We start from the raw sequence: 24,296 nt of genomic DNA, 5'->3' as shown, positions 1-24,296 counted from the left end.
AAATTGGACCCAGTTGTACTTTCACTTTTATTTTTAAACGCTGATAACACAATCACCTGCAGATGTCGCTTCATAATCACGATGGTGGCATTTTTATGTAGTGAAGTATACAAATAAAAATCCCTAATCAAATATGAATTAAATAATCTGTGACAACATAAACTATTTTAAAGCGCCGCATGACAGTCGCGGAAAGATGACGTCATACGCCGACATGTGTGTTAAACTACTGTAAAAGTAATGGTCGAGAAAAAAAGTCTTTAAAATATTACTTCACCCTTTAATGACGTTCGATGTTGTAAATTTTTTACTATATTCATCGTTGGTTTCTGGCTCAGCGCCGTCGATTTGGGGACCGTACTGTATTTTGGCAGAGAATAGTTAGACGATGAGCCAAGTGACGTTTGGGGATTTCCAGTGCGGCTAGCAACCAATCGGCGGAAGGAGAGCTGCTACGGAAACGCAAACGCCGAAAGTGCTGCAAAGCCCACTCTTCGTCGCCGTCATCGCTGTGGCACCCCTCACATGGCTTCGGGGGCGTTTGGAGCCACCTGAACACCTTTTGACTCGCGTCACGGAGGACCTTTATTGAGAATAAAACGCCCCATAGCGACTGTTTTGATGTACTTGGAGACATGGACGTTTTTCGCTGCGCTCCCGGTAGGTGTCTTCTAAATTTTGTCCATGTGTGTTGATGGCGGGGAGATGACATCATTGGCATACAATTTATTTTTTCCCTCTTTATGCGACTCCCCCATTTGTCGAACACGTTTAGACTGTTATTGTCTTTTCTCTTGTTCATCGATTCTTTATTTTTGTCTTGCAGAGAGAGGACTGTCCGATTTTGGTGAGTACAAATTTGAACAGAAAGTTAATGAGAAAGCCAAACATGTTAAGCCCACACTACTCTAAATACTTTCTTCTGATTATTATTGTTTGTGGATTATGAAATACAAAAAATTGTAAAAAAAAATTTGCTTAGTTCATATTTTGCAAGCATGACGTCACTGATATTTTGGTGTGTGAACTGTTATACTACTTACTGAGGTCAGCCATCTTGTGGCGCCCCTCTTTCCACATGCTAATTACTCTCTTATGCCTCAGACCTCATCCAGGAGATCATTACAGAGGACCACACAGGCATATCCCTCCCCAGACCGCCGCCACCTCCTGCCGAGCTGCACGGCCAGAACCACAGGATGCACCGACTTTGCTCTGCCTCCTCCCCGCCACCTTCCCAGCCGGTGCTGGTGGCGAGAGGCACCGCGTGTCAGGTAAATTTCGATTGTTGTTTGTTCGAAGCTAGTTTCCAGAAGCCGATCACTTTCTTCCCAACATTCCATGATTTGATCAAAATGGCATATTTTTGGCTTTCATCTTCAAGAATGAATGATGGATATTGTTGAAAAGTGGATCGAATATATTTTCGGATTGTGTGGCATGACTGTACGTATTCATGTTGAATTCGTGCAATAGTGCCGCTGGGGGAGTTGAGCAAAGAAAAGGCCTTTTCATCCCAGTCCAGAGAATAAGGATGTGATTAATGGCTGTAATGGTTTTGGTTTGACCGTATTGGTCAAAGATGAGTCTTTATGTCGCATCACATTAAATGCTTTGGCTTCATGACAAAAATGGTCTCCAAAGTCGAGCAGAATCCTCGAATGGATTGTGTTGGATTTTTGAAGATCCTATCTGACTTTGAGCCAAGCCCAATAATCAAAGTGGTTCCCAAGTAGTATGCCTTGCCACACTGGCATGCAGTGACAGATCATCAAGGTTGCCGTGGGAACGAATCCAATTTCACACAAGTTGTCTTATAATAGTGATTCATTTCTTGAAACTATACTATCTTACTTATCGATGGATATCAGTGGCGTAAAGTGACAGACAGAAAAAAAACAATTGTGAGTAAATTGAGACAAGTTATGCCTTTTGTCACCTATGAATTTTTTTTCTGTGTAAAATTGGTGCTGAAAAATGCTCGAAGAACCTCGCAGGAATATCCCAGTAACAACACTTTGCTAACTTGGCGGAAGTCATGTGATTTCTCATGGGCGATTCCACAGTACCAAGCAGTCAAGCAGGTCTTACTGTAAACCACGCGGCTCAGCCAGTATGGCTTATATCACTTGCCAACGTTACGTCACAGTAGAAGAAACTCCATGGAAGGAATTGCGAAGCCGAGCTGTAACTTGACTCCTACTTTCGTTTTGCCCGTCCTCTACTGGCCAAACCCACCCCGATGGGGTGAAAGGTCACATTCTTGGCCGGGAGCTGCTCTTCCATTGGTCGTTGACTGTGAGCTGACTTCCTATTTCCTTTGGGCTGGCGCCGCTCAGCTCTTTTATTTTTGCGTTTGTCGAATGCTTTACGCCAGCAACGAGAGCATGTTACCTCAGGCAAGATGATGGCACGTTGAGCGGCTGGGTCTCCTTTACTCTGCTGCTGCTTCTCATTGTTCCCTAGAGGTTGGCCCGCTTGAATATTTACCGCATGATGTCATATTAAGCGATCCGGTCTGTGGCTCACTTGTTTTTAGGTGCGTTTGATATCGTCTGGGGAATGGAAACTTGCTAACTATGCAAAAAGAAAAAAAAAAACGACTTCTTCATGCTACTGAGCTTGTGATTTTCCCTCATCACTGTCAGCATTTCAGACAGTTTTGTTTTCTTTTAGTCAAGCTGCAGCTTCACCCCACCTCTCCAGCAGCTCTGCTCGCCCCGGGACATGTCTCAATGCCCGCCTCCCCATCCTCAAGCCGGCTCCTCCCGCCACGGTCGCGGCCACCCGCGCCCGCTAACCTCCAAGCCCTTCAACGCCGCCGCCGTCACCGCTAAGAGCCGGTCCGGGGTGGAGATGCTGGAGCGCAGTCTGGAGAAGCCCAAGCTGGTGGTGGTGGAGCAACCCAAAGAGCGAGGCATGAGGTTTCGCTATGAGTGCGAAGGCCGCTCGGCCGGCAGCATCCTGGGCGCGTCCGGCAGTGAAAGCAACAAGACTCAGCCTGCCATAGAGGTATGGAGGATGTCACGGGTAATTTCATTCGGATGACAAATTGGGATTTTAGTCCTTTTAAACACACCTTGTGTCAACATGTTTGAGAAAATGGAGCCGGAAGTTTGAAAAAAAAAAAAAAAAGGCCCCATCCAATATGTATGACTTTTTTTTTTTTAGATTCAAGGTTCCATCGAGCACTTGAAGAAGGTCACGGTCACGGTTTCCCTGGTGACCAAAGACCCCCCACACCGGCCGCACCCCCACTGCCTGGTAGGAAAAGACTGCCCGAAGGGATCGGGCATCTGCGTGGTGACGTTGAATCCTCACAGCAACCGGCGTCACAGGTGCGGCTTTTCATCTCCAGACCTGTTGTCCTTGTTCCACCACGTGGATGGGACGTGGATGGTTTTTCATGCTTGTTGGTCGTTGGCTGTGATTTGACAGCTTCGCCAACCTGGGCATCCAGTGTGTGAGAAGGAAAGAACTTGACGTCTCATTGCAAAAAAGAAGAAGCCAGAATATTGACCCATTTTTAAGTAAGACACACACACACATGCACGCCTCTTTGTATGATGGTATGTTATAATCATTGATTTATTCGCTCCCTTAGCTGGTCACTCCAAGGGCATCGAGGACATGGACATGAACGCCGTGCGTTTGTGTTTCCAGTGTGAGCTGGAGTGGGAGGACGGCACGACGGACAGTCTCAGTCCCGTGGTGTCCAATCCCGTCTATGACAAAAGTAGGCAATGAACGCACAATTGAAATCTTTTTACTATAACAACCTTGGTTGTTTTAATTCTATTTTTTCGCATCGCATCTGATGGCTGGCTGGATTTGCTTTTCCCTGTCAGAGGCCACCACGACGTCCCAGTTAAAAATAAGCCAGCTGAACCAGTACACGGGACCCTGCACTGGCAAGACGGAGATCTACATGCTGTGTGACAAAGTGCAGAAAGATGATATCGAGATCATCTTCCGGCGCGGCTCTTGGAAAGCAAACGGCGAGTTCGCCCAGACGGACGTCCACCGGCAGATCGCCATCGTGTTCAAAACGCCACCCTACCAGGACCAGGACATCGCGGAGGAAGTGGACGTCTGCGTCACCCTGCGCCGGCTGTCCGACCAAATGGAGAGCGAGCCGGTCACCTTCACGTACCTGCCGTATAATCCAGGTCTTAAGGCCGTGCAAGACGTGCAAACCTAACTGCAAGCATCTTAACATACTGCTTTTATTATTGTAACACAGAAATAACCATTTAAGCTGTGCAACAACCTTGATGAGTGTTTTTGTGACCTTTTCCACTGTCAGATCCATATGAGGTGAAGCGCAAGAGAAAGATCAAGTCAGACATGAACTTCCAAGACACAGCCAACGTCACAGGTGTGTATCACGGTATCCTTGTGACCTTTTGACCCCAGTTTTCACAATTTAGCAGCATGCAATTTTTGTAGGAACAAAAAGTATACTTTTATGTCACACTTCAAATCTCAATTGGATTGTAAAAAAAAAAAAAAAAAAAAACATAATTACTATTTGTTTTTAAAACGGTTCAGCCCTACTGTGTACCAATCACTTATCGTTTTTACCGGCAGCCGAGTGCGCAGCGGCACCGGAACAGACCTTCCACTTCGCTCACGCCATGTCATCACCGTGCTCGGCCCAGGCGGGGCCCGGACCTTCGGGGGAGATGTGCTACCCTGAGCCCCTGGATGCCAACATGGACAGTAAAGATATGGCCCTCCTCAACCAGCTGATGGAGATGCCCGCCTTTGTGGACTTGTTTTCAGACTTACCCAGCGTCTCGCCCATGCCTGAGACTAGTCAGGCCCCTTTTCCCAACATGGACCCCAACCCCAACCAGAACCTCGGTCTGTACACGCAGGACTTCTCTCATTACGCCGACTTGCAGTTCAACATGCTGGTCAATGGGAACTGGGAAATGCAGACCGAGCCGCCGGCCAGCCCGTCCAACGTGGTGCAGGTGAAGACCGAAGACGACCTATGAGGGCATGAAACTCCGGGTAATAGTCTGCACCGCAACCGTCACTTAAACAACATCTTTCCATTTTGTTTCAGCTAACATCATATAACATTAACTTCTTGTAGTTAAGTAGTAAATTAAGTAGTGCTAGTCAATCATAAGGACTTGTTTATGCAGGGTCTGTTCTTGTGTTTTAAAGTAAAAAAAAAATTATGAACGCATCAGTTGCCACAAAATGTACTCAAACACAAGTACTGCTATTTTTTAGAAATTGTTTTGAATACACTTTTCTTTGTTTACAAATGAAACAGTACAATTGGCTCACCTAAAAAATATTCCATAGCCATTTTTCCTGTTGTAGTTATTACTACGTTTCATGCAGGTTTGTTCTTTTGAAGATTGATAAAGGGAAAAGTATATACATTGTAGTCTAGATTTAATCTCAAATGTGTATTTCTTTTTCTCCCTCACACAAAAGCTGACACGATGTAAAGCATTGACTCATTACTTAAACTGCTCGCAAATTCATTCTGAAGGCCTTGCTGGTCATGGCTTTAGTGAAAGAGAGCCGCTCAGCATTGCCAAATACTTGAGTGTATATGTGTATAGTAATTGTTTGTTTTATAAATTGTCATGTGCCTAAGTTTAGCCTGAAACATTCTGAACTGTTTTCTTGTCATTATTGAGTCATGGGATATTTGAAGTTTCACTCTCAAAAGGAACTGTCGTGTTAGTCAGTGTACTTAAACAAACCTGTCGAACATTCCAATGTAAATAAACACTGCGATGACGGGAAAAGTAAAACATGACAAAAATCAACTCTTTATCATAAGTGTCATCATTGGAAACTATTGCACTTCACAATTCTCAAGAATTAGACGTGTACATGTTACAGTGAATTGTGTAAGTTCTTGTTTTGTCTTTCCAAGTAGCTGCTGCTGGTGCTACTACCTGCTTTGTGAGGACTTATTCGGTTCCTCCCTCACTTTAGGGATGACAATTTGCTCATACTCGTGCAGAACGATGGACAAAGTGTGACACAAACAGTGATGAAAAAAAAGGCCGTTGAAAATGAGAACCAAATGCAAAAATCGTTAGACGTGTTTATATGATAAACGCAGGTGCACGTCGGTGTGTATATTTATAGTAGCCACATTTTTTTCTCGGCGAGCTAGGTTTTCAACACCCACGGGAGTCCCCACATTATTTACAGGAAATCCCCGTAACACGAGTTTCTCTTGCCAACTCAAACACTGATGATTGACGTGAGCGCCATTTAGGTGACGTTTGTACAAATTAGTGTTGACTCGTGAGTGAACGATTCGTTCAAAAGAACGAAGCTTTTCAGTGGACGCGAGTGAACGGATGGCTCCCTGAAGTTATTCGTTCTTTTTTCAGTTCATATGACTTCAACCACCATGCAATGACGTAACTTATCCCACACCGTTGGTGTCGGTAATGCGCATTAGTGTTGGCTCGTGAGTGAACGATTCTTCAAAAGAACACATATTTTCAGTGAACGAGAGTTCCTAAAGTGATTCGTTCTTTTTACTAGTTCATATGACTTCAACCAGTAGGTGTCGATAATGCCCATTGAAGCTGGTGCCACCTCGCCGTAAAACAAAACGAAGAAGAAAATGACGTCACTTTCCGTTCTCGAATGAGTCGTAAATTGCATTTCCCGTTCACCAACTGAACGTTTCTGAGTGAACGAGTCAGTGAGTGAGTGATTTGCATTTCCAGTTCATCGCGAAAACTGATCAGTGAGGGAACGAATCGTGACTTTCCCGTTCGCGAACGAGTCAATGGGTCAATTTATGCCACCGATAGGTGGCATCGGTGCCACCGAGCGTGAGGAGAAGAAGCTTTGAATCGACGGCTGTGACGTCAGGGCTTTAGGCAAATTGAAGACAGGTGTGCTCGCTCAAGGGGAGTTATCATATGCAGGTGCCACCAAGCGCGTGGCGGCGGCCGCGGACGGTTTCTCAGGTAAGCGAGCATGCTAGCAAATGTTTGTCGTCTCCTGTCGTTTTTCACAACGGACGCCGTGTTTGTTGCACGATCGGCACGCTTTGTTGCCTTTTCTCACAAGCCTTTTTTATTTTATTTTATTTTGTTTGTCGCAGGATTGCCGTACTCTCGTGACTCGGCAACGTCACGTCCACCGCGACGGCGGGCCTGGAGGTAAATTGTAGGCCGCAGGCCATTTAGCCCGTGAGCGAATGTTTGCAGTTTCTTACGATGCCATTTATTATTTCTTGCAGGATTTTCGCTGTCTAGGGAGTGCTTGAGGTTTCGGCACGGCACGACACGCCACAATCCACTTTGCGTCGCGTCGTTGCGCGTTTTGGTGGTATTTTAAATGTCTTTTGCTGTTGTTTTTTTTCAATGCTGGCCAGCATTTTTTTCATTCGTCTGTCTGTAGACGGTTCGTCAATGACGCCGCCGATAAGCGCGTGTTTGTCTAACTATAGGAAATGTTAGTTTGACTCTAGTCAACTAAACCATTTTTTATTATTTTATATTATGCGTGTGCCATTTCCGTGTCATGCAAACTGGTGACTGCAACGTATATGTTACGTCGTGTCCAAATCGGACCAAATCCATTCAAAGATGGCGCCCGCCCGCTCTCGTTCCGTTACGCAACAAACATTTGCGCGAGTTATTTTCTCCCGTTTTGGACGCCGCCAACCTGGATCAACTGTCCAATGTGAGGTGAGTTGTAGATGAAATTAAAATGAATTATAATCTTTAATAATACTTGTAATTTACTACAATATAATGATTATATATTTTTTTCAAATATAAAACTACTTACAATGTATAAAATTAAAATATTAACTGTAATTTTGATAAATTATCATAACTTACGACAATATAATATTTTTTTTCAAATGTAAAACTCCTAGTATGTATAATTATTGGTAAAAAAAAAACATGCCATTGGCACTCGACTCAATGTCTATTTTTGTTGCAATAATTTGCTTGTCTTTTGTAGCACTAAAAAAGGCTGCCCAGCCAGCATCCTTCTATACAAAGCAAGCAGGAGGCTCTTGAAGGAGCCCTTTCAGTGATGTTGAGGACACTGAGGAAGAGTAGTCCTAAATCAGGTGAAAACCTCTTTTTGTCAAGTTTCAGCTTCCCAACACACAATGGTTGTCGAGTTTTAGCTTCCCAGCACACAATTAATGGCTGTCTGTGTTTTTGTAGGCTGCAAGAGGAGCCGAATGGGATAAGTATAATTCCATATGAAAAGGCACAATGGCCTATCCAAAGGAGCAATGGCCTATCCAAAGGCGCAATGGCCATATGCAAAGGAGCAATGGCCATATGCAAAGGAGCAATGGCCATATGCAAAGGAGCAATGGCCATATGCAAAGGAGCAATGGCCATATGCAAAGGAGCAATGGCCATATGCAAAGGAGCAATGGCCATATCAAGTCAAGAATCAAGCGGCGCACTGCAAAAGTCGACGTGTGCGGATCATGTGCCCAGGAGGGGGCAGTGTGGTTGCCTTTGGTTATGGGTGCACGACGGAAAGGTTGCAGGTGTGGACAGTGTTTGGGGCTCCGATGGTTGGTCTTGCTTTAGAGGTGCGCTGTGGTTGTGGCTTGTCTGGATCCAGCGTTGTCTTGTGCTTGGTTGCCATTGACTGCTCACTTGGGGGAGGACGTGGTTCGGTGGATGGACACAAAACTGAACTTTGACGTGGAGCTGAATGTCCAATTTTGCCGTATGACTTGTACCATTTTGTGTCTTTTTCTAACCTGCCACTGTCGTAGTTGCTGCGTTCGTTGTTCTTTCCCCTCGGTGTAGGGTGGCGTTGGAGCGAGCCGATCCCGAATGTCCAATTTTGCAATTTGACTTGTGACATTTTCTTTTTCTAACCTACCACTGTTGCCCTTCCTCTAACCCTTACCTACCACTGTGGTACTTGCGTTCTTTGTTCTCCCCTAGGTGTTGGAGCGAGACAGTCACATTGTGTCTTTTTCTAACCTAGCGCTTTTTTGCTTGATCGAAGCCTAACGTACCACTGTGCGTCCTTTGTTCTCCAGGTGTAGGGGGCGGTGTTGGGGCGAGCCGGTCCACGATGAAGACCTAATGATGCGAGCAGCGCCCAACTCATTGCATGTTCTGCCTTTTGCAGGCCGGACGCAAAAGGGGGGTGCATGGCCCGATTCACCAAGAGTACCTAACCGCTGTGATCAAGTAAGCAAGTGACCTACAACTTGGGGTGCTCTTTGAGTTTCTAACCTTTGTTTCTGTTTGTGCAGATGGCGACCGGGACGCGACACGATCTGCTCCGAGGTGGACGGACCGCTGTGGCATCGCTCTGAAGTCGCAGAGTTCTGATGGAGACCCGCTTCCCTGGAGGCGTCGACCTGCGCAGCTTCAGCATGTGAAATAGATTTTTTTTTTTTTTTTTATTCACACCAGCGGTGTCCAAATGTCTGTCTGAGGGCTGCATACTGAATCAAATTGAGAATCCTTTGACACTAATTCATTAAATCAATCACAAAATGTTGCCATTCACATTGTGTGCTACAAAGCAGTGTTGCGTTCATTCGTGTGGTGTGTCGATCAAGTTGGCCCGAGGCTACCATTTGGACACCAATGGTGGGTGACGTGTGTAGGGCTGCACCTGGATTGGAAAACTGTCATATGGTGGTATAGGTCGTTGACATGCACTTTAGGAAAACAAAGATTTTTTTCTATTCATGTGGCAAATGAAACATGTTTTCTGGCCTCCTAACTATTTGTAATGAGTTTAGAAGATAACAAGTCATTGATGCAAGTTAAAGTTAACTGATCTAAGTGATGTCATTGCGATCAAATAGTTCCTCTCCATCCTAGAATTTTGCACAACTTTGCTCAATGCAGTGGTCTGGCCCAATACTGCCATATCATTGGTTTTCCAAAATGTTGTGCAGCCCTCATTGAGTGCCAAACGCGCAGCGACGGCAAGCGCAAGCGACCACCGCGCAGCGACAGCAAGCGCAAGCGACCACCGCGCAGCGACGGCAAGCGCAAGCGACCACCGCGCAGCGACGGCAAGCGCAAGCGACCACCGCGCAGCGACGGCAAGCGCAAGCGACCACCGCGCAGCGACGGCAAGCGCAAGCGACCACCGCGCAAGCGACCACCGCGCAAGCGACCGCCGCGCAAGCGACGGCAAGCGCAAGCGAGACTTTTGTGCTTGTCTTGCAAGGTGGAAGAGACGATGTATGAAACGAAGAGCCGGTGGACGGAGGCCACCAGACCCGCGATTGGTGAGCGGGGTGCAAAGGAAGGAATCACCCAAAGAAAGCAGTCGCCAAGTGTTGAAGAGGAGCCTGATGCATGACTGGCCAAGGCTGGCCAGAGGCGGTGACATGGCAATCCAATCTGCAAGCGTAGTGTACACACTTGTTGGTTTTAATTTGATTTCCGTATTTTTCTGCCTTTCAGCTTGCAGCGGATGGGGCGAGCGCCAGCCTGCACCCAGAGGGACTGGGCTGCACCCGCAAGACCAGGGAGGGGGCAGGTAATGAGTACTTTGACAGAAGTGAACCGCATGCAACTGAGTGCCGTTTGTCTTTTTGCACTTGTACGAGGCGGAAGACGAGTCCAACACCGGCCGGAGCAGACCCGGACCTTGGCCCGTGACGAGCGGCCCACACGAGACTGATGGGTGCAGATGCAGCCAGCGTTTCAGGGGAGTATGACTTTGTTTTTTCCTTTGTGCTTTCCCTACCCCTGTCTGTTTGAATAGGGTAACTAGTAGCACGCACGAGCATTTGGGTTGCTGTGACCCTGTAGATACGAATCGGCAAAGTAGACACCCCTTCCCTCCCTCCCTCCCTCCCTTCCCTCTCTCTCTCTCGCTCTCTTTCTCCAATGTGCCCGGCAGTACCTGCATGGCCTGGTGCGCTCAGGGTGGAACGTGGCTATACCTTGCCCTTTGTGGAATACCAGGGTATAATGTCTGCCTGCCTGGGTCCCAGTGTCGTCGACGGTGTCGAGGACGAGGAGATTCTCCGTGACGCTCTCCGTAACGTCACGTTTTCCTCTTTTTTCCCTCTCGGGGCCAAGCCAGCTCTCCTCAGGGGGAACTGGCCGGTTGCGCTTAAGTGCGCACCAAAGCCTCTTCTCATCTCCCCTCGCTGTTTCCCTCCCTCCCTCCCTCCCTCCCTCCCTCCCTTTTTGTAAGGGGTTAAACATTTCATAACCTGGATCGCTCCAATGCTGGAGGGCCATATGAGACATGCCCGTGCGCGCTGCTAGTTACCTGATTCAAACTTACCTTAGTCAAGGTCGCTGGTGGAAATTTTCGTCTTGCCAAAACCACCACAGTATGTCTGCCTTTCAGGATTGCCGAGGTAGCAGATGGGACGAGTGCCTGCACAGAGACGGACCGGAGCGCAAGACCAGAGGGTAATAATAAACTTTATTTGTATAGCACCTTTCATACAAGAAATGCAGCTCAAAGCGCTTTACAACAATTAAGGAAATTATAAGCATTGAATGTTTCACATAGGAACAGACAGAAAAAGAACATGAACACGTTAAAACAAAAACATGAATCTATGCATAGCTATCAATAAAGTGAGATTAAAATAGGAGCAAGCTTTGATAGGTCTTGAGTATGTCCACAGAAATGAACCGCATGCAACTGAATGCCGTTGTTCTTTTTGCAGTTGCGCGAGGCAGAGGATGAGTCCAAACGTCAAATACCGGCCGGGAGGGGAACCCAACCATCGGCCGACACGAGGCGGACGGGTGCGGATGCGGCGAGGGCAAAGCGCCCAGCCAGCATTTAAGGAGAGTATGACGCTGTTTTTCCTTTTGTGCTTTCTTTCTTTCCCTCCCTCCACTTTTTCACTGGGTGTGCACATTGGCCGTCTGCATGAGGCCTCTCTTTCTCAGCGCTGCGTCATTTTGCAATATTGTTGTTTTATTGTTATTGTGTTTTTTAAATACATGAAGTGAACTGTTTGTACTGTAATTGTGTGTGCGTGTACCTCTGAACCTGAATTAAACTGTGAACTGAATTCAAGTGGTCCATTTTAAACATTGGCATGGGCAGTCTATCGTGCATACAAACTGGAATCATTTGAGACCTTCTCAATGACAAGACATTTGTAAAGTTAGTCTCAAACCAAATTGTCTTGTTAAATATGCAGTGTCAGGCTTTTTTTTTTTTTTTTGAACTACACAAAGAAAAGCTGCATGCATTCTAAATTGTTGACAAAAGCCAAGCAGCCAGACACCCATAGATGCAAACGACAAGCGTACAAACGGTGTCTGTTGCGATCAATAAGTCATCTTTGGCAACCCTGCTTTAAAATGGCCACCGAACTCAGAATCTTGCAGAATGTTGGTACATTTTTCTGTACGAGTAAAAGCTGGTATTTTAATCTAGTCTGAGCCATTTTTTGGTTTGTTTTGAATCGTCATGCATCATGTGGGCGTTCTTGTGAATAAAATCAACAGTGTGTTTTCTTCCTGTTGGTGGTCTTGTAAATAAAGTCAACTTTGGTGTCAGTCATCATTCGCGATGTGGCTCAATCGATGTTGCTTCTCTTGAATGTGAAACTTATTGCATGTTTTGTTACAGGGCTTGATGTCTTCATTGGCCGTCTGACTACAAAAAAGGCCGTTGCTGTACAGTCCAGGTTGCTGCTAAAGTCAATTGAATTTATAAACATAGCGTGTAACTTCCGGGACTTTAGCTTTCAATTCAAAGCAGAGTTTCGTAACTACACGGCCAGCCTCGGCACATGTACTGGGTGGTAGCACCCAGTTCAGAGTAAAGGCCAGAGTGGTCTTCTTCATGCCGGCATCCTTATGAAATTGACCATATCAGAAAGGCTAGATGAATTCCAAGTGCTGCCACCGACTAGCAGCATATTTGCCTCAACCTGTCTGATGCTGGCTCAATGCGATGCACCATTCGTTGTTTTGCCCAAAACAACCTAAGAAATAAAGAAGTACTGCCAATGTGCATGTGTGTTAAAAGTACAAAACACTCATTTGCATGATAGACCACATGCTAGATATTTGCCTCAACCTGTCTGATGCTCTATGTAACTACGTGATCATTTTTAACAATTTTCATTTTAATTAAGTACGTTACAAATGGTTGGGTGGCGGGTCAGAGCTTGCTTTGACAAAGGAAGTGTAAGGCGCTCCTTCCCTCCGCTAGCCTATGGGAGGTCCTTGGGCTAGACTGAGTACCCATTTAGCCCCCCCTTGTCAGGGTCACGATGAAGCCACGGGAAGCAGGTGGTGGATGAAATTTGAAGGCAGCCAGAGAGTATCTTTGTTACTGGTTTTGGACTTCGTCGTGCTGAGCAGAGGATACCCTTAGGTACAATGGTCAGGACAGCCGCCCAGTATGGGCACTGCTCGGACAGAAAGCCATGGAAAGACATTCAATTCTTTGGATGACAGAAGACTGGAGGGCCGTGGCCGTCAATGCCTTTTCCAGGCAAGACACCTGATGATGATGACAAATGATAGGCGCCCCAATTAGACAGCTGGGTCAATGTGACCCGTCTTTTGCGGTTTGTTCTGCCCAAAGCAACCTAACAAATACACATAAGCACTGCCGCCATCTCGACAATGTGCATGTCTCTCAAAAGTACAAAGCAAACAAGTTCATTTGTATAATACACTTCTAAACCACACGCTAAAATAATTCATGTGATGCAGAAAGTCTTCTGTAGCTTGCTATGATTTGCCAATTTGAGCAATGACGTATCCGGACCCGAGGCTGGGGGTTGCCCGTCCATGTGCCTAATCGCTCGGGCATTGATACATCAGCAATGCTTCTTTCTAGGTCTCCTCATGTCCTCAGCACTGCAAACCTTTGTGCCGGTACACCATATGAAGTAAATGACGGAATGTTTTTTTTTATTATTATTATTACACCTCCTCTAATGTGTATCAAGCATACCAGATCGTGTTTTAGAACAGCCTAGAATAGTAAATTACAAAAAGTTAAAAAAAAAAAAAAAACTTGTAAAGTCCTAAAAAGTTATTAATTCACTTATTAATCGCTGAAAGTACAGGTAAGCGTCTGCCTATTCGTAGCCATCGCAACGTAGCGAATACCGCAGGGCGGCATATGCAGTAGGGAGCGCAGGCGGCAGAGAGCGCAGGCGGCATGGTGGGCAGAGAGCGCAGGCGGCATGGAGCGCAGGCGGCGCAGGCGGCGCAGGCGGCGCAAGCAGCAAGGGTGGGGAATCGAACCCTGGATCTCAGGTGTTCAAGCGCAGCGACGGAGCCACTCGCCAAGCGTGGCGAGCTCGGCAGTCACCCCGCTTTCACTTCGAGTCATTCTTAGACGTTCAGTATTGCGCTCCGCGCGCGATGGGTAAGTACAAAAGGGAACAGACCGCCGCCGGCTGTCAGGTCACACTGGCCGACCGGTTAGTGACACGGCCTCTTTCCCCGTACAGTCCTGGTTCGATCCCAGGGGTGAGCACATTCACCGGGCCACTTTTGTAGGTGTATGGATACATGCATATAGATTGCATATCCAAGTATTTATTTATGTGTAAACGCCCAGTGTGGCCCCGCCCGGAAGTGGGCGGAGCGATGCAGCTGGCCCCGCCCCCATCGAAATGGCCCCGCCCCTGGCCCCGCCCCTGGCCCCGCCCCCTGCCCTACTAAATGACAGTAGGGTAGGGGGCGGGGCGAAGCCCCGCCCCCTGCCCTACTAAATGACAGTAGGGCAGGGGGCGGGGCGAAGCCCCGCCCCCTGCCCTACTAAATGACAGTAGGGTAGGGGGCGGGGCGAAGCCCCGCCCCCTGCCCTACTAAATGACAGTAGGGTAGGGGGCGGGGCGAAGCCCCGCCCCCTGCCCTACTAAATGACAGTAGGGTAGGGGGCGGGGCGAAGCCCCGCCCCCTGCCCCATCAAAAGACAATTAAAAGTGTATTGAAAGACAGTAGGGTAGGGGGCGGGGCTTCGCCCCGCCCCCTACCCTACTGTCTTTCAATACACTATTAAAAGACAGTAGGGTAGGGGGCGGGGCTTCGCCCCGCCCCCTACCCTACTGTCTTTTAATAGTGTATTGAAATTGAATTAAAGACTATTAAAAGACAGTAGGGTAGGGGGCGGGGCTTCGCCCCGCCCCCTACCCTACTGTCTTTTAATAGTGTATTGAAAGACAGTAGGGTAGGGGGCGGGGCTTCGCCCCGCCCCCTACCCTACTGTCTTTCAATGCACTTTTAATTGTCTTTTGATGGGGCAGGGGGCGGGGCTTCGCCCCGCCCCCTACCCTACTGTCATTTAGTAGGGCAGGGGGCGGGGCTTCGCCCCGCCCCCTACCCTACTGTCATTTAGTAGGGCAGGGGGCGGGGCTTCGCCCCGCCCCCTGCCCTACTGTCATTTAGTAGGGCAGGGGGCGGGGCTTCGCCCCGCCCCCTACCCTACTGTCATTTAGTAGGGCAGGGGGCGGGGCCAGGGGCGGGGCCAGGGGCGGGGCCATTTCGATGGGGGCGGGGCCAGCTGCATCGCTCCGCCCACTTCCGGGCGGGGCCACACTGGGCGTTTACACATAAATAAATACTTGGATATGCAATCTATATGCATGTATCCATACACCTACAAAAGTGGCCCGGTGAATGTGCTCACCCCTGGGATCGAACCAGGACTGTACGGGGAAAGAGGCCGTGTCACTAACCGGTCGGCCAGTGTGACCTGACAGCCGGCGGCGGTCTGTTCCCTTTTGTACTTACCCATCGCGCGCGGAGCGCAATACTGAACGTCTAAGAATGACTCGAAGTGAAAGCGGGGTGACTGCCGAGCTCGCCACGCTTGGCGAGTGGCTCCGTCGCTGCGCTTGAACACCTGAGATCCAGGGTTCGATTCCCCACCCTTGCTGCTTGCGCCGCCTGCGCCGCCTGCGCCGCCTGCGCTCCATGCCGCCTGCGCTCTCTGCCCACCATGCCGCCTGCGCTCTCTGCCGCCTGCGCTCCCTACTGCATATGCCGCCCTGCGGTATTCGCTACGTTGCGATGGCTACGAATAGGCAGACGCTTACCTGTACTTTCAGCGATTAATAAGTGAATTAATAACTTTTTAGGACTTTACAAGTTTTTTTTTTTTTTTTAACTTTTTGTAATTTACTATTCTAGGCTGTTCTAAAACACGATCTGGTATGCTTGATACACATTAGAGGAGGTGTAATAATAATAATAAAAAAAAACATTCCGTCATTTACTTCATATGGTGTACCGGCACAAAGGTTTGCAGTGCTGAGGACATGAGGAGACCTAGAAAGAAGCATTGCTGATGTATCAATGCCCGAGCGATTAGGCACATGGACGGGCAACCCCCAGCCTCGGGTCCGGATACGTCATTGCTCAAATTGGCAAATCATAGCAAGCTACAGAAGACTTTCTGCATCACATGAATTATTTTAGCGTGTGGTTTAGAAGTGTATTATACAAATGAACTTGTTTGCTTTGTACTTTTGAGAGACATGCACATTGTCGAGATGGCGGCAGTGCTTATGTGTATTTGTTAGGTTGCTTTGGGCAGAACAAACCGCAAAAGACGGGTCACATTGACCCAGCTGTCTAATTGGGGCGCCTATCATTTGTCATCATCATCAGGTGTCTTGCCTGGAAAAGGCATTGACGGCCACGGCCCTCCAGTCTTCTGTCATCCAAAGAATTGAATGTCTTTCCATGGCTTTCTGTCCGAGCAGTGCCCATACTGGGCGGCTGTCCTGACCATTGTACCTAAGGGTATCCTCTGCTCAGCACGACGAAGTCCAAAACCAGTAACAAAGATACTCTCTGGCTGCCTTCAAATTTCATCCACCACCTGCTTCCCGTGGCTTCATCGTGACCCTGACAAGGGGGGGCTAAATGGGTACTCAGTCTAGCCCAAGGACCTCCCATAGGCTAGCGGAGGGAAGGAGCGCCTTACACTTCCTTTGTCAAAGCAAGCTCTGACCCGCCACCCAACCATTTGTAACGTACTTAATTAAAATGAAAATTGTTAAAAATGATCACGTAGTTACATAGAGCATCAGACAGGTTGAGGCAAATATCTAGCATGTGGTCTATCATGCAAATGAGTGTTTTGTACTTTTAACACACATGCACATTGGCAGTACTTCTTTATTTCTTAGGTTGTTTTGGGCAAAACAACGAATGGTGCATCGCATTGAGCCAGCATCAGACAGGTTGAGGCAAATATGCTGCTAGTCGGTGGCAGCACTTGGAATTCATCTAGCCTTTCTGATATGGTCAATTTCATAAGGATGCCGGCATGAAGAAGACCACTCTGGCCTTTACTCTGAACTGGGTGCTACCACCCAGTACATGTGCCGAGGCTGGCCGTGTAGTTACGAAACTCTGCTTTGAATTGAAAGCTAAAGTCCCGGAAGTTACACGCTATGTTTATAAATTCAATTGACTTTAGCAGCAACCTGGACTGTACAGCAACGGCCTTTTTTGTAGTCAGACGGCCAATGAAGACATCAAGCCCTGTAACAAAACATGCAATAAGTTTCACATTCAAGAGAAGCAACATCGATTGAGCCACATCGCGAATGATGACTGACACCAAAGTTGACTTTATTTACAAGACCACCAACAGGAAGAAAACACACTGTTGATTTTATTCACAAGAACGCCCACATGATGCATGACGATTCAAAACAAACCAAAAAATGGCTCAGACTAGATTAAAATACCAGCTTTTACTCGTACAGAAAAATGTACCAACATTCTGCAAGATTCTGAGTTCGGTGGCCATTTTAAAGCAGGGTTGCCAAAGATGACTTATTGATCGCAACAGACACCGTTTGTACGCTTGTCGTTTGCATCTATGGGTGTCTGGCTGCTTGGCTTTTGTCAACAATTTAGAATGCATGCAGCTTTTCTTTGTGTAGTTCAAAAAAAAAAAAAAAAGCCTGACACTGCATATTTAACAAGACAATTTGGTTTGAGACTAACTTTACAAATGTCTTGTCATTGAGAAGGTCTCAAATGATTCCAGTTTGTATGCACGATAGACTGCCCATGCCAATGTTTAAAATGGACCACTTGAATTCAGTTCACAGTTTAATTCAGGTTCAGAGGTACACGCACACACAATTACAGTACAAACAGTTCACTTCATGTATTTAAAAAACACAATAACAATAAAACAACAATATTGCAAAATGACGCAGCGCTGAGAAAGAGAGGCCTCATGCAGACGGCCAATGTGCACACCCAGTGAAAAAGTGGAGGGAGGGAAAGAAAGAAAGCACAAAAGGAAAAACAGCGTCATACTCTCCTTAAATGCTGGCTGGGCGCTTTGCCCTCGCCGCATCCGCACCCGTCCGCCTCGTGTCGGCCGATGGTTGGGTTCCCCTCCCGGCCGGTATTTGACGTTTGGACTCATCCTCTGCCTCGCGCAACTGCAAAAAGAACAACGGCATTCAGTTGCATGCGGTTCATTTCTGTGGACATACTCAAGACCTATCAAAGCTTGCTCCTATTTTAATCTCACTTTATTGATAGCTATGCATAGATTCATGTTTTTGTTTTAACGTGTTCATGTTCTTTTTCTGTCTGTTCCTATGTGAAACATTCAATGCTTATAATTTCCTTAATTGTTGTAAAGCGCTTTGAGCTGCATTTCTTGTATGAAAGGTGCTATACAAATAAAGTTTATTATTACCCTCTGGTCTTGCGCTCCGGTCCGTCTCTGTGCAGGCACTCGTCCCATCTGCTACCTCGGCAATCCTGAAAGGCAGACATACTGTGGTGGTTTTGGCAAGACGAAAATTTCCACCAGCGACCTTGACTAAGGTAAGTTTGAATCAGGTAACTAGCAGCGCGCACGGGCATGTCTCATATGGCCCTCCAGCATTGGAGCGATCCAGGTTATGAAATGTTTAACCCCTTACAAAAAGGGAGGGAGGGAGGGAGGGAGGGAGGGAGGGAAACAGCGAGGGGAGATGAGAAGAGGCTTTGGTGCGCACTTAAGCGCAACCGGCCAGTTCCCCCTGAGGAGAGCTGGCTTGGCCCCGAGAGGGAAAAAAGAGGAAAACGTGACGTTACGGAGAGCGTCACGGAGAATCTCCTCGTCCTCGACACCGTCGACGACACTGGGACCCAGGCAGGCAGACATTATACCCTGGTATTCCACAAAGGGCAAGGTATAGCCACGTTCCACCCTGAGCGCACCAGGCCATGCAGGTACTGCCGGGCACATTGGAGAAAGAGAGCGAGAGAGAGAGAGGGAAGGGAGGGAGGGAGGGAGGGAAGGGGTGTCTACTTTGCCGATTCGTATCTACAGGGTCACAGCAACCCAAATGCTCGTGCGTGCTACTAGTTACCCTATTCAAACAGACAGGGGTAGGGAAAGCACAAAGGAAAAAACAAAGTCATACTCCCCTGAAACGCTGGCTGCATCTGCACCCATCAGTCTCGTGTGGGCCGCTCGTCACGGGCCAAGGTCCGGGTCTGCTCCGGCCGGTGTTGGACTCGTCTTCCGCCTCGTACAAGTGCAAAAAGACAAACGGCACTCAGTTGCATGCGGTTCACTTCTGTCAAAGTACTCATTACCTGCCCCCTCCCTGGTCTTGCGGGTGCAGCCCAGTCCCTCTGGGTGCAGGCTGGCGCTCGCCCCATCCGCTGCAAGCTGAAAGGCAGAAAAATACGGAAATCAAATTAAAACCAACAAGTGTGTACACTACGCTTGCAGATTGGATTGCCATGTCACCGCCTCTGGCCAGCCTTGGCCAGTCATGCATCAGGCTCCTCTTCAACACTTGGCGACTGCTTTCTTTGGGTGATTCCTTCCTTTGCACCCCGCTCACCAATCGCGGGTCTGGTGGCCTCCGTCCACCGGCTCTTCGTTTCATACATCGTCTCTTCCACCTTGCAAGACAAGCACAAAAGTCTCGCTTGCGCTTGCCGTCGCTTGCGCGGCGGTCGCTTGCGCGGCGGTCGCTTGCGCGGCGGTCGCTTGCGCGGTGGTCGCTTGCGCTTGCCGTCGCTGCGCGGTGGTCGCTTGCGCTTGCCGTCGCTGCGCGGTGGTCGCTTGCGCTTGCCGTCGCTGCGCGGTGGTCGCTTGCGCTTGCCGTCGCTGCGCGGTGGTCGCTTGCGCTTGCTGTCGCTGCGCGGTGGTCGCTTGCGCTTGCCGTCGCTGCGCGTTTGGCACTCAATGAGGGCTGCACAACATTTTGGAAAACCAATGATATGGCAGTATTGGGCCAGACCACTGCATTGAGCAAAGTTGTGCAAAATTCTAGGATGGAGAGGAACTATTTGATCGCAATGACATCACTTAGATCAGTTAACTTTAACTTGCATCAATGACTTGTTATCTTCTAAACTCATTACAAATAGTTAGGAGGCCAGAAAACATGTTTCATTTGCCACATGAATAGAAAAAAATCTTTGTTTTCCTAAAGTGCATGTCAACGACCTATACCACCATATGACAGTTTTCCAATCCAGGTGCAGCCCTACACACGTCACCCACCATTGGTGTCCAAATGGTAGCCTCGGGCCAACTTGATCGACACACCACACGAATGAACGCAACACTGCTTTGTAGCACAAAATGTGAATGGCAACATTTTGTGATTGATTTAATGAATTAGTGTCGAAGGATTCTCAATTTGATTCAGTATGCAGCCCTCAGACAGACATTTGGACACCGCTGGTGTGAATAATAAAAAAAAATAATCTATTTCACATGCTGAAGCTGCGCAGGTCGACGCCTCCAGGGAAGCGGGTCTCCATCAGAACTCTGCGACTTCAGAGCGATGCCACAGCGGTCCGTCCACCTCGGAGCAGATCGTGTCGCGTCCCGGTCGCCATCTGCACAAACAGAAACAAAGGTTAGAAACTCAAAGAGCACCCCAAGTTGTAGGTCACTTGCTTACTTGATCACAGCGGTTAGGTACTCTTGGTGAATCGGGCCATGCACCCCCCTTTTGCGTCCGGCCTGCAAAAGGCAGAACATGCAATGAGTTGGGCGCTGCTCGCATCATTAGGTCTTCATCGTGGACCGGCTCGCCCCAACACCGCCCCCTACACCTGGAGAACAAAGGACGCACAGTGGTACGTTAGGCTTCGATCAAGCACGACAGCGCTAGGTTAGAAAAAGACACAATGTGACTGTCTCGCTCCAACACCTAGGGGAGAACAAAGAACGCAAGTACCACAGTGGTAGGTAAGGGTTAGAGGAAGGGCAACAGTGGTAGGTTAGAAAAAGAAAATGTCACAAGTCAAATTGCAAAATTGGACATTCGGGATCGGCTCGCTCCAACGCCACCCTACACCGAGGGGAAAGAACAACGAACGCAGCAACTACGACAGTGGCAGGTTAGAAAAAGACACAAAATGGTACAAGTCATACGGCAAAATTGGACATTCAGCTCCACGTCAAAGTTCAGTTTTGTGTCCATCCACCGAACCACGTCCTCCCCCAAGTGAGCAGTCAATGGCAACCAAGCACAAGACAACGCTGGATCCAGACAAGCCACAACCACAGCGCACCTCTAAAGCAAGACCAACCATCGGAGCCCCAAACACTGTCCACACCTGCAACCTTTCCGTCGTGCACCCATAACCAAAGGCAACCACACTGCCCCCTCCTGGGCACATGATCCGCACACGTCGACTTTTGCAGTGCGCCGCTTGATTCTTGACTTGATATGGCCATTGCTCCTTTGCATATGGCCATTGCTCCTTTGCATATGGCCATTGCTCCTTTGCATATGGCCATTGCGCCTTTGGATAGGCCATTGCTCCTTTGGATAGGCCATTGCTCCTTTGGATAGGCCATTGTGCCTTTTCATATGGAATTATACTTATCCCATTCGGCTCCTCTTGCAGCCTACAAAAACACAGACAGCCATTAATTGTGTGCTGGGAAGCTAAAACTCGACAACCATTGTGTGTTGGGAAGCTGAAACTTGACAAAAAGAGGTTTTCACCTGATTTAGGACTACTCTTCCTCAGTGTCCTCAACATCACTGAAAGGGCTCCTTCAAGAGCCTCCTGCTTGCTTTGTATAGAAGGATGCTGGCTGGGCAGCCTTTTTTAGTGCTACAAAAGACAAGCAAATTATTGCAACAAAAATAGACATTGAGTCGAGTGCCAATGGCATGTTTTTTTTTTACCAATAATTATACATACTAGGAGTTTTACATTTGAAAAAAAATATTATATTGTCGTAAGTTATGATAATTTATCAAAATTACAGTTAATATTTTAATTTTATACATTGTAAGTAGAGTTTTTTATTTGAAAAAAATATATAATAATTATATTGTAGTAAATTACAAGTATTATTAAAGATTATAATTCATTTTAATTTCATCTACAACTCACCTCACATTGGACAGATGATCCAGGTTGGCGGCGTCCAAAACGGGAGAAAATAACTCGCGCAAATGTTTGTTGCGTAACGGAACGAGAGCGGGCGGGCGCCATCTTTGAATGGATTTGGTCCGATTTGGACACGACGTAACATATACGTTGCAGTCACCAGTTTGCATGACACGGAAATGGCACACGCATAATATAAAATAATAAAAAATGGTTTAGTTGACTAGAGTCAAACTAACATTTCCTATAGTTAGACAAACACGCGCTTATCGGCGGCGTCATTGACGAACCGTCTACAGACAGACGAATGAAAAAAATGCTGGCCAGCATAGAAAAAAAACAACAGCAAAAGACATTTAAAATACCACCAAAACGCGCAACGACGCGACGCAAAGTGGATTGTGGCGTGCCGTGCCGTGCCGAAACCTCAAGCACTCCCTAGACAGCGAAAATCCTGCAAGAAATAATAAATGGCATCGTAAGAAACTGCAAACATTCGCTCACGGGCTAAATGGCCTGCGGCCTACAATTTACCTCCAAGCCCACCGTCGCGGTGGACGTGACGTTGCCGAGTCACGAGAGTACGGCAATCCTGCGACAAACAAAATAAAATAAAATAAAAAAGGCTTGTGAGAAAAGGCAACAAAGCGTGCCGATCGTGCAACAAACACGGCGTCCGTCGTGAAAAACGGCAGGAGACGACAAACATTTGCTAGCATGCTCGCTTACCTGAGAAACCGTCCGCGGCCGCCGCCACGCGCTTGGTGGCACCTGCATATGATAACTCCCCTTGAGCGAGCACACCTGTCTTCAATTTGCCTAAAGCCCTGACGTCACAGCCGTCGATTCAAATCTTCTTCTCCTGATCGTTCAACGGCGCTCGGCACACTGACGCCACCAGGTGGTCGCCTGTCATGATGACTACTGTGGAAAGCGTTGCTTCGGACTATCCGTTGAAACTTTGAACACCGAACATGTTTGGATGGAGGATACCCTATCAATATAACCAAATCTCTGTTTGTTTCCGAGCAGGCTCTGGTCGAGTGGTTAACGCCATTGCCTTCAATCAAATGAAAATATTTGTATCGATAGTTCATCCTAAAATGAATTGTTCTTGCAAAAATTCTGCGGCCGTTGCAGTGCTTCTGTGTTCGGTTGTTAAGAAACACCACACCGTTGCACAGAGACAATTCTTGAGTCATATCATATAAATGATTTTCAAACGGGTCCAAACAAGTTTTTCCGTCATGGCTACAAAGATCTTTTCGTTCACTCTCGTTCACTGAAAACATTCGTTCTTTTGAACTCATCGTTCACTCACGAGCCAACACTACACTGCAGTAGTGATGTGCATTCCAGTTCTTTTAGGTGAACGAATCTTTATAATCAGTTCACTCAAAAGATTCGTTCAAACAAATCGTTTAACGAATTCCCCCCCCCCCCCACACACACACAACGATACGTTTTTTTTTTTTTTTAATAACATCCAGTGGAAATACACATCAAACAATACAACTACCCCAAAATTATTATACATGATAATAATTGGCTCGGGTAATTAACACAAACACTAGAGCTTGACACCTGTGACCTTTGACCATGATATTTCCCTAATAAAGTGCCCTGTTATTAGGTACACTTGAAAATGGCGGTGTACCTAATGTATCCAAGTGACATCACAGATGAAACAGCCAATTAGGAAGTGGCCTGTTATTAGGTACACTACACAATGTAAAACAAATAAATGAATAAAGTGTAGCGAACGATTACATTTTTTTAAATTTAATTATTTTTTACACAGAAACCCTTGCTATGTATGGTAAAAAAAAAAAAAAAAAAAAGCCATGGTCATTTTTCTTTCAAAAAAGCCTTACATGGTTGTTTAAAAAAAAAAAAAAGCCTTACTGTGCATGGTCATTTTTCTTACCAAAAAAAAGCCTTACCATAGATGGTAATTCTTTTTACAAAAAAATCTTA

General features: G+C 47.2%; 1 protein-coding gene and 2 long non-coding RNA genes across 9 annotated transcripts; 2 read left to right on the top strand and 1 right to left on the bottom strand.

Annotated features, from left to right (window-relative positions):
- The first annotated feature begins 189 nt into the window (after window positions 1-189).
- Window positions 190-5,798, top strand: relb (v-rel avian reticuloendotheliosis viral oncogene homolog B). Of its 3 annotated transcripts, XM_049726556.2 has the most exons (10): window positions 190-660; window positions 827-847; window positions 1,105-1,274; window positions 2,677-3,012; window positions 3,172-3,338; window positions 3,439-3,530; window positions 3,605-3,736; window positions 3,849-4,169; window positions 4,307-4,378; window positions 4,591-5,798. In XM_049726556.2, the coding sequence occupies exons 1-10, from the start codon at window positions 636-638 to the stop codon at window positions 5,001-5,003; spliced, it is 1,749 nt and encodes a 582-aa protein (XP_049582513.1). In that variant the 5' UTR covers window positions 190-635; the 3' UTR covers window positions 5,004-5,798. The 3 variants fall into 3 exon arrangements, with proteins under 3 accessions (XP_049582513.1, XP_049582515.1, XP_068507454.1); XM_049726558.1 differs by lacking the exons at window positions 190-660; window positions 827-847; window positions 1,105-1,274 and adding an exon at window positions 1,286-2,468; XM_068651353.1 differs by lacking the exons at window positions 190-660; window positions 827-847; window positions 1,105-1,274 and adding an exon at window positions 1,286-2,539.
- An 813-nt stretch (window positions 5,799-6,611) lies between these two features.
- On the top strand, window positions 6,612-12,510 carry LOC125972413 (uncharacterized). 4 transcript variants are annotated; one of them, XR_007482804.2, is made up of 8 exons: window positions 6,612-6,968; window positions 7,106-7,163; window positions 7,244-8,089; window positions 8,190-9,188; window positions 9,254-9,378; window positions 10,189-10,503; window positions 10,574-11,393; window positions 11,657-12,510. It is a non-coding gene; the product is annotated as an uncharacterized lncRNA (long non-coding RNA). The 4 variants fall into 4 exon arrangements; XR_007482803.2 differs by having other exon boundaries at window positions 9,254-10,346; window positions 10,428-10,503; XR_007482805.2 differs by having other exon boundaries at window positions 6,613-6,968; window positions 8,190-8,527; window positions 9,127-9,188; window positions 9,254-10,503.
- A 5,024-nt stretch (window positions 12,511-17,534) lies between these two features.
- Window positions 17,535-23,431, bottom strand: LOC125972415 (uncharacterized). Of its 2 annotated transcripts, XR_007482807.2 has the most exons (10): window positions 23,049-23,431; window positions 22,854-22,911; window positions 22,323-22,773; window positions 21,926-22,037; window positions 20,870-21,825; window positions 20,680-20,804; window positions 19,699-19,856; window positions 19,542-19,617; window positions 18,652-19,471; window positions 17,535-18,388 (listed from the first exon to the last, which is right to left on the bottom strand). It is a non-coding gene; the product is annotated as an uncharacterized lncRNA (long non-coding RNA). The 2 variants fall into 2 exon arrangements; XR_007482806.2 differs by having other exon boundaries at window positions 19,542-19,856.
- Window positions 23,432-24,296: the final 865 nt, after the last annotated feature.

Source organism: Syngnathus scovelli, chromosome 7, assembly GCF_024217435.2.
Source record: "Syngnathus scovelli strain Florida chromosome 7, RoL_Ssco_1.2, whole genome shotgun sequence".
Classification (NCBI taxonomy): domain Eukaryota; kingdom Metazoa; phylum Chordata; class Actinopteri; order Syngnathiformes; family Syngnathidae; genus Syngnathus; species Syngnathus scovelli.
This window is presented reverse-complemented; position numbering and strand designations above follow the sequence as displayed.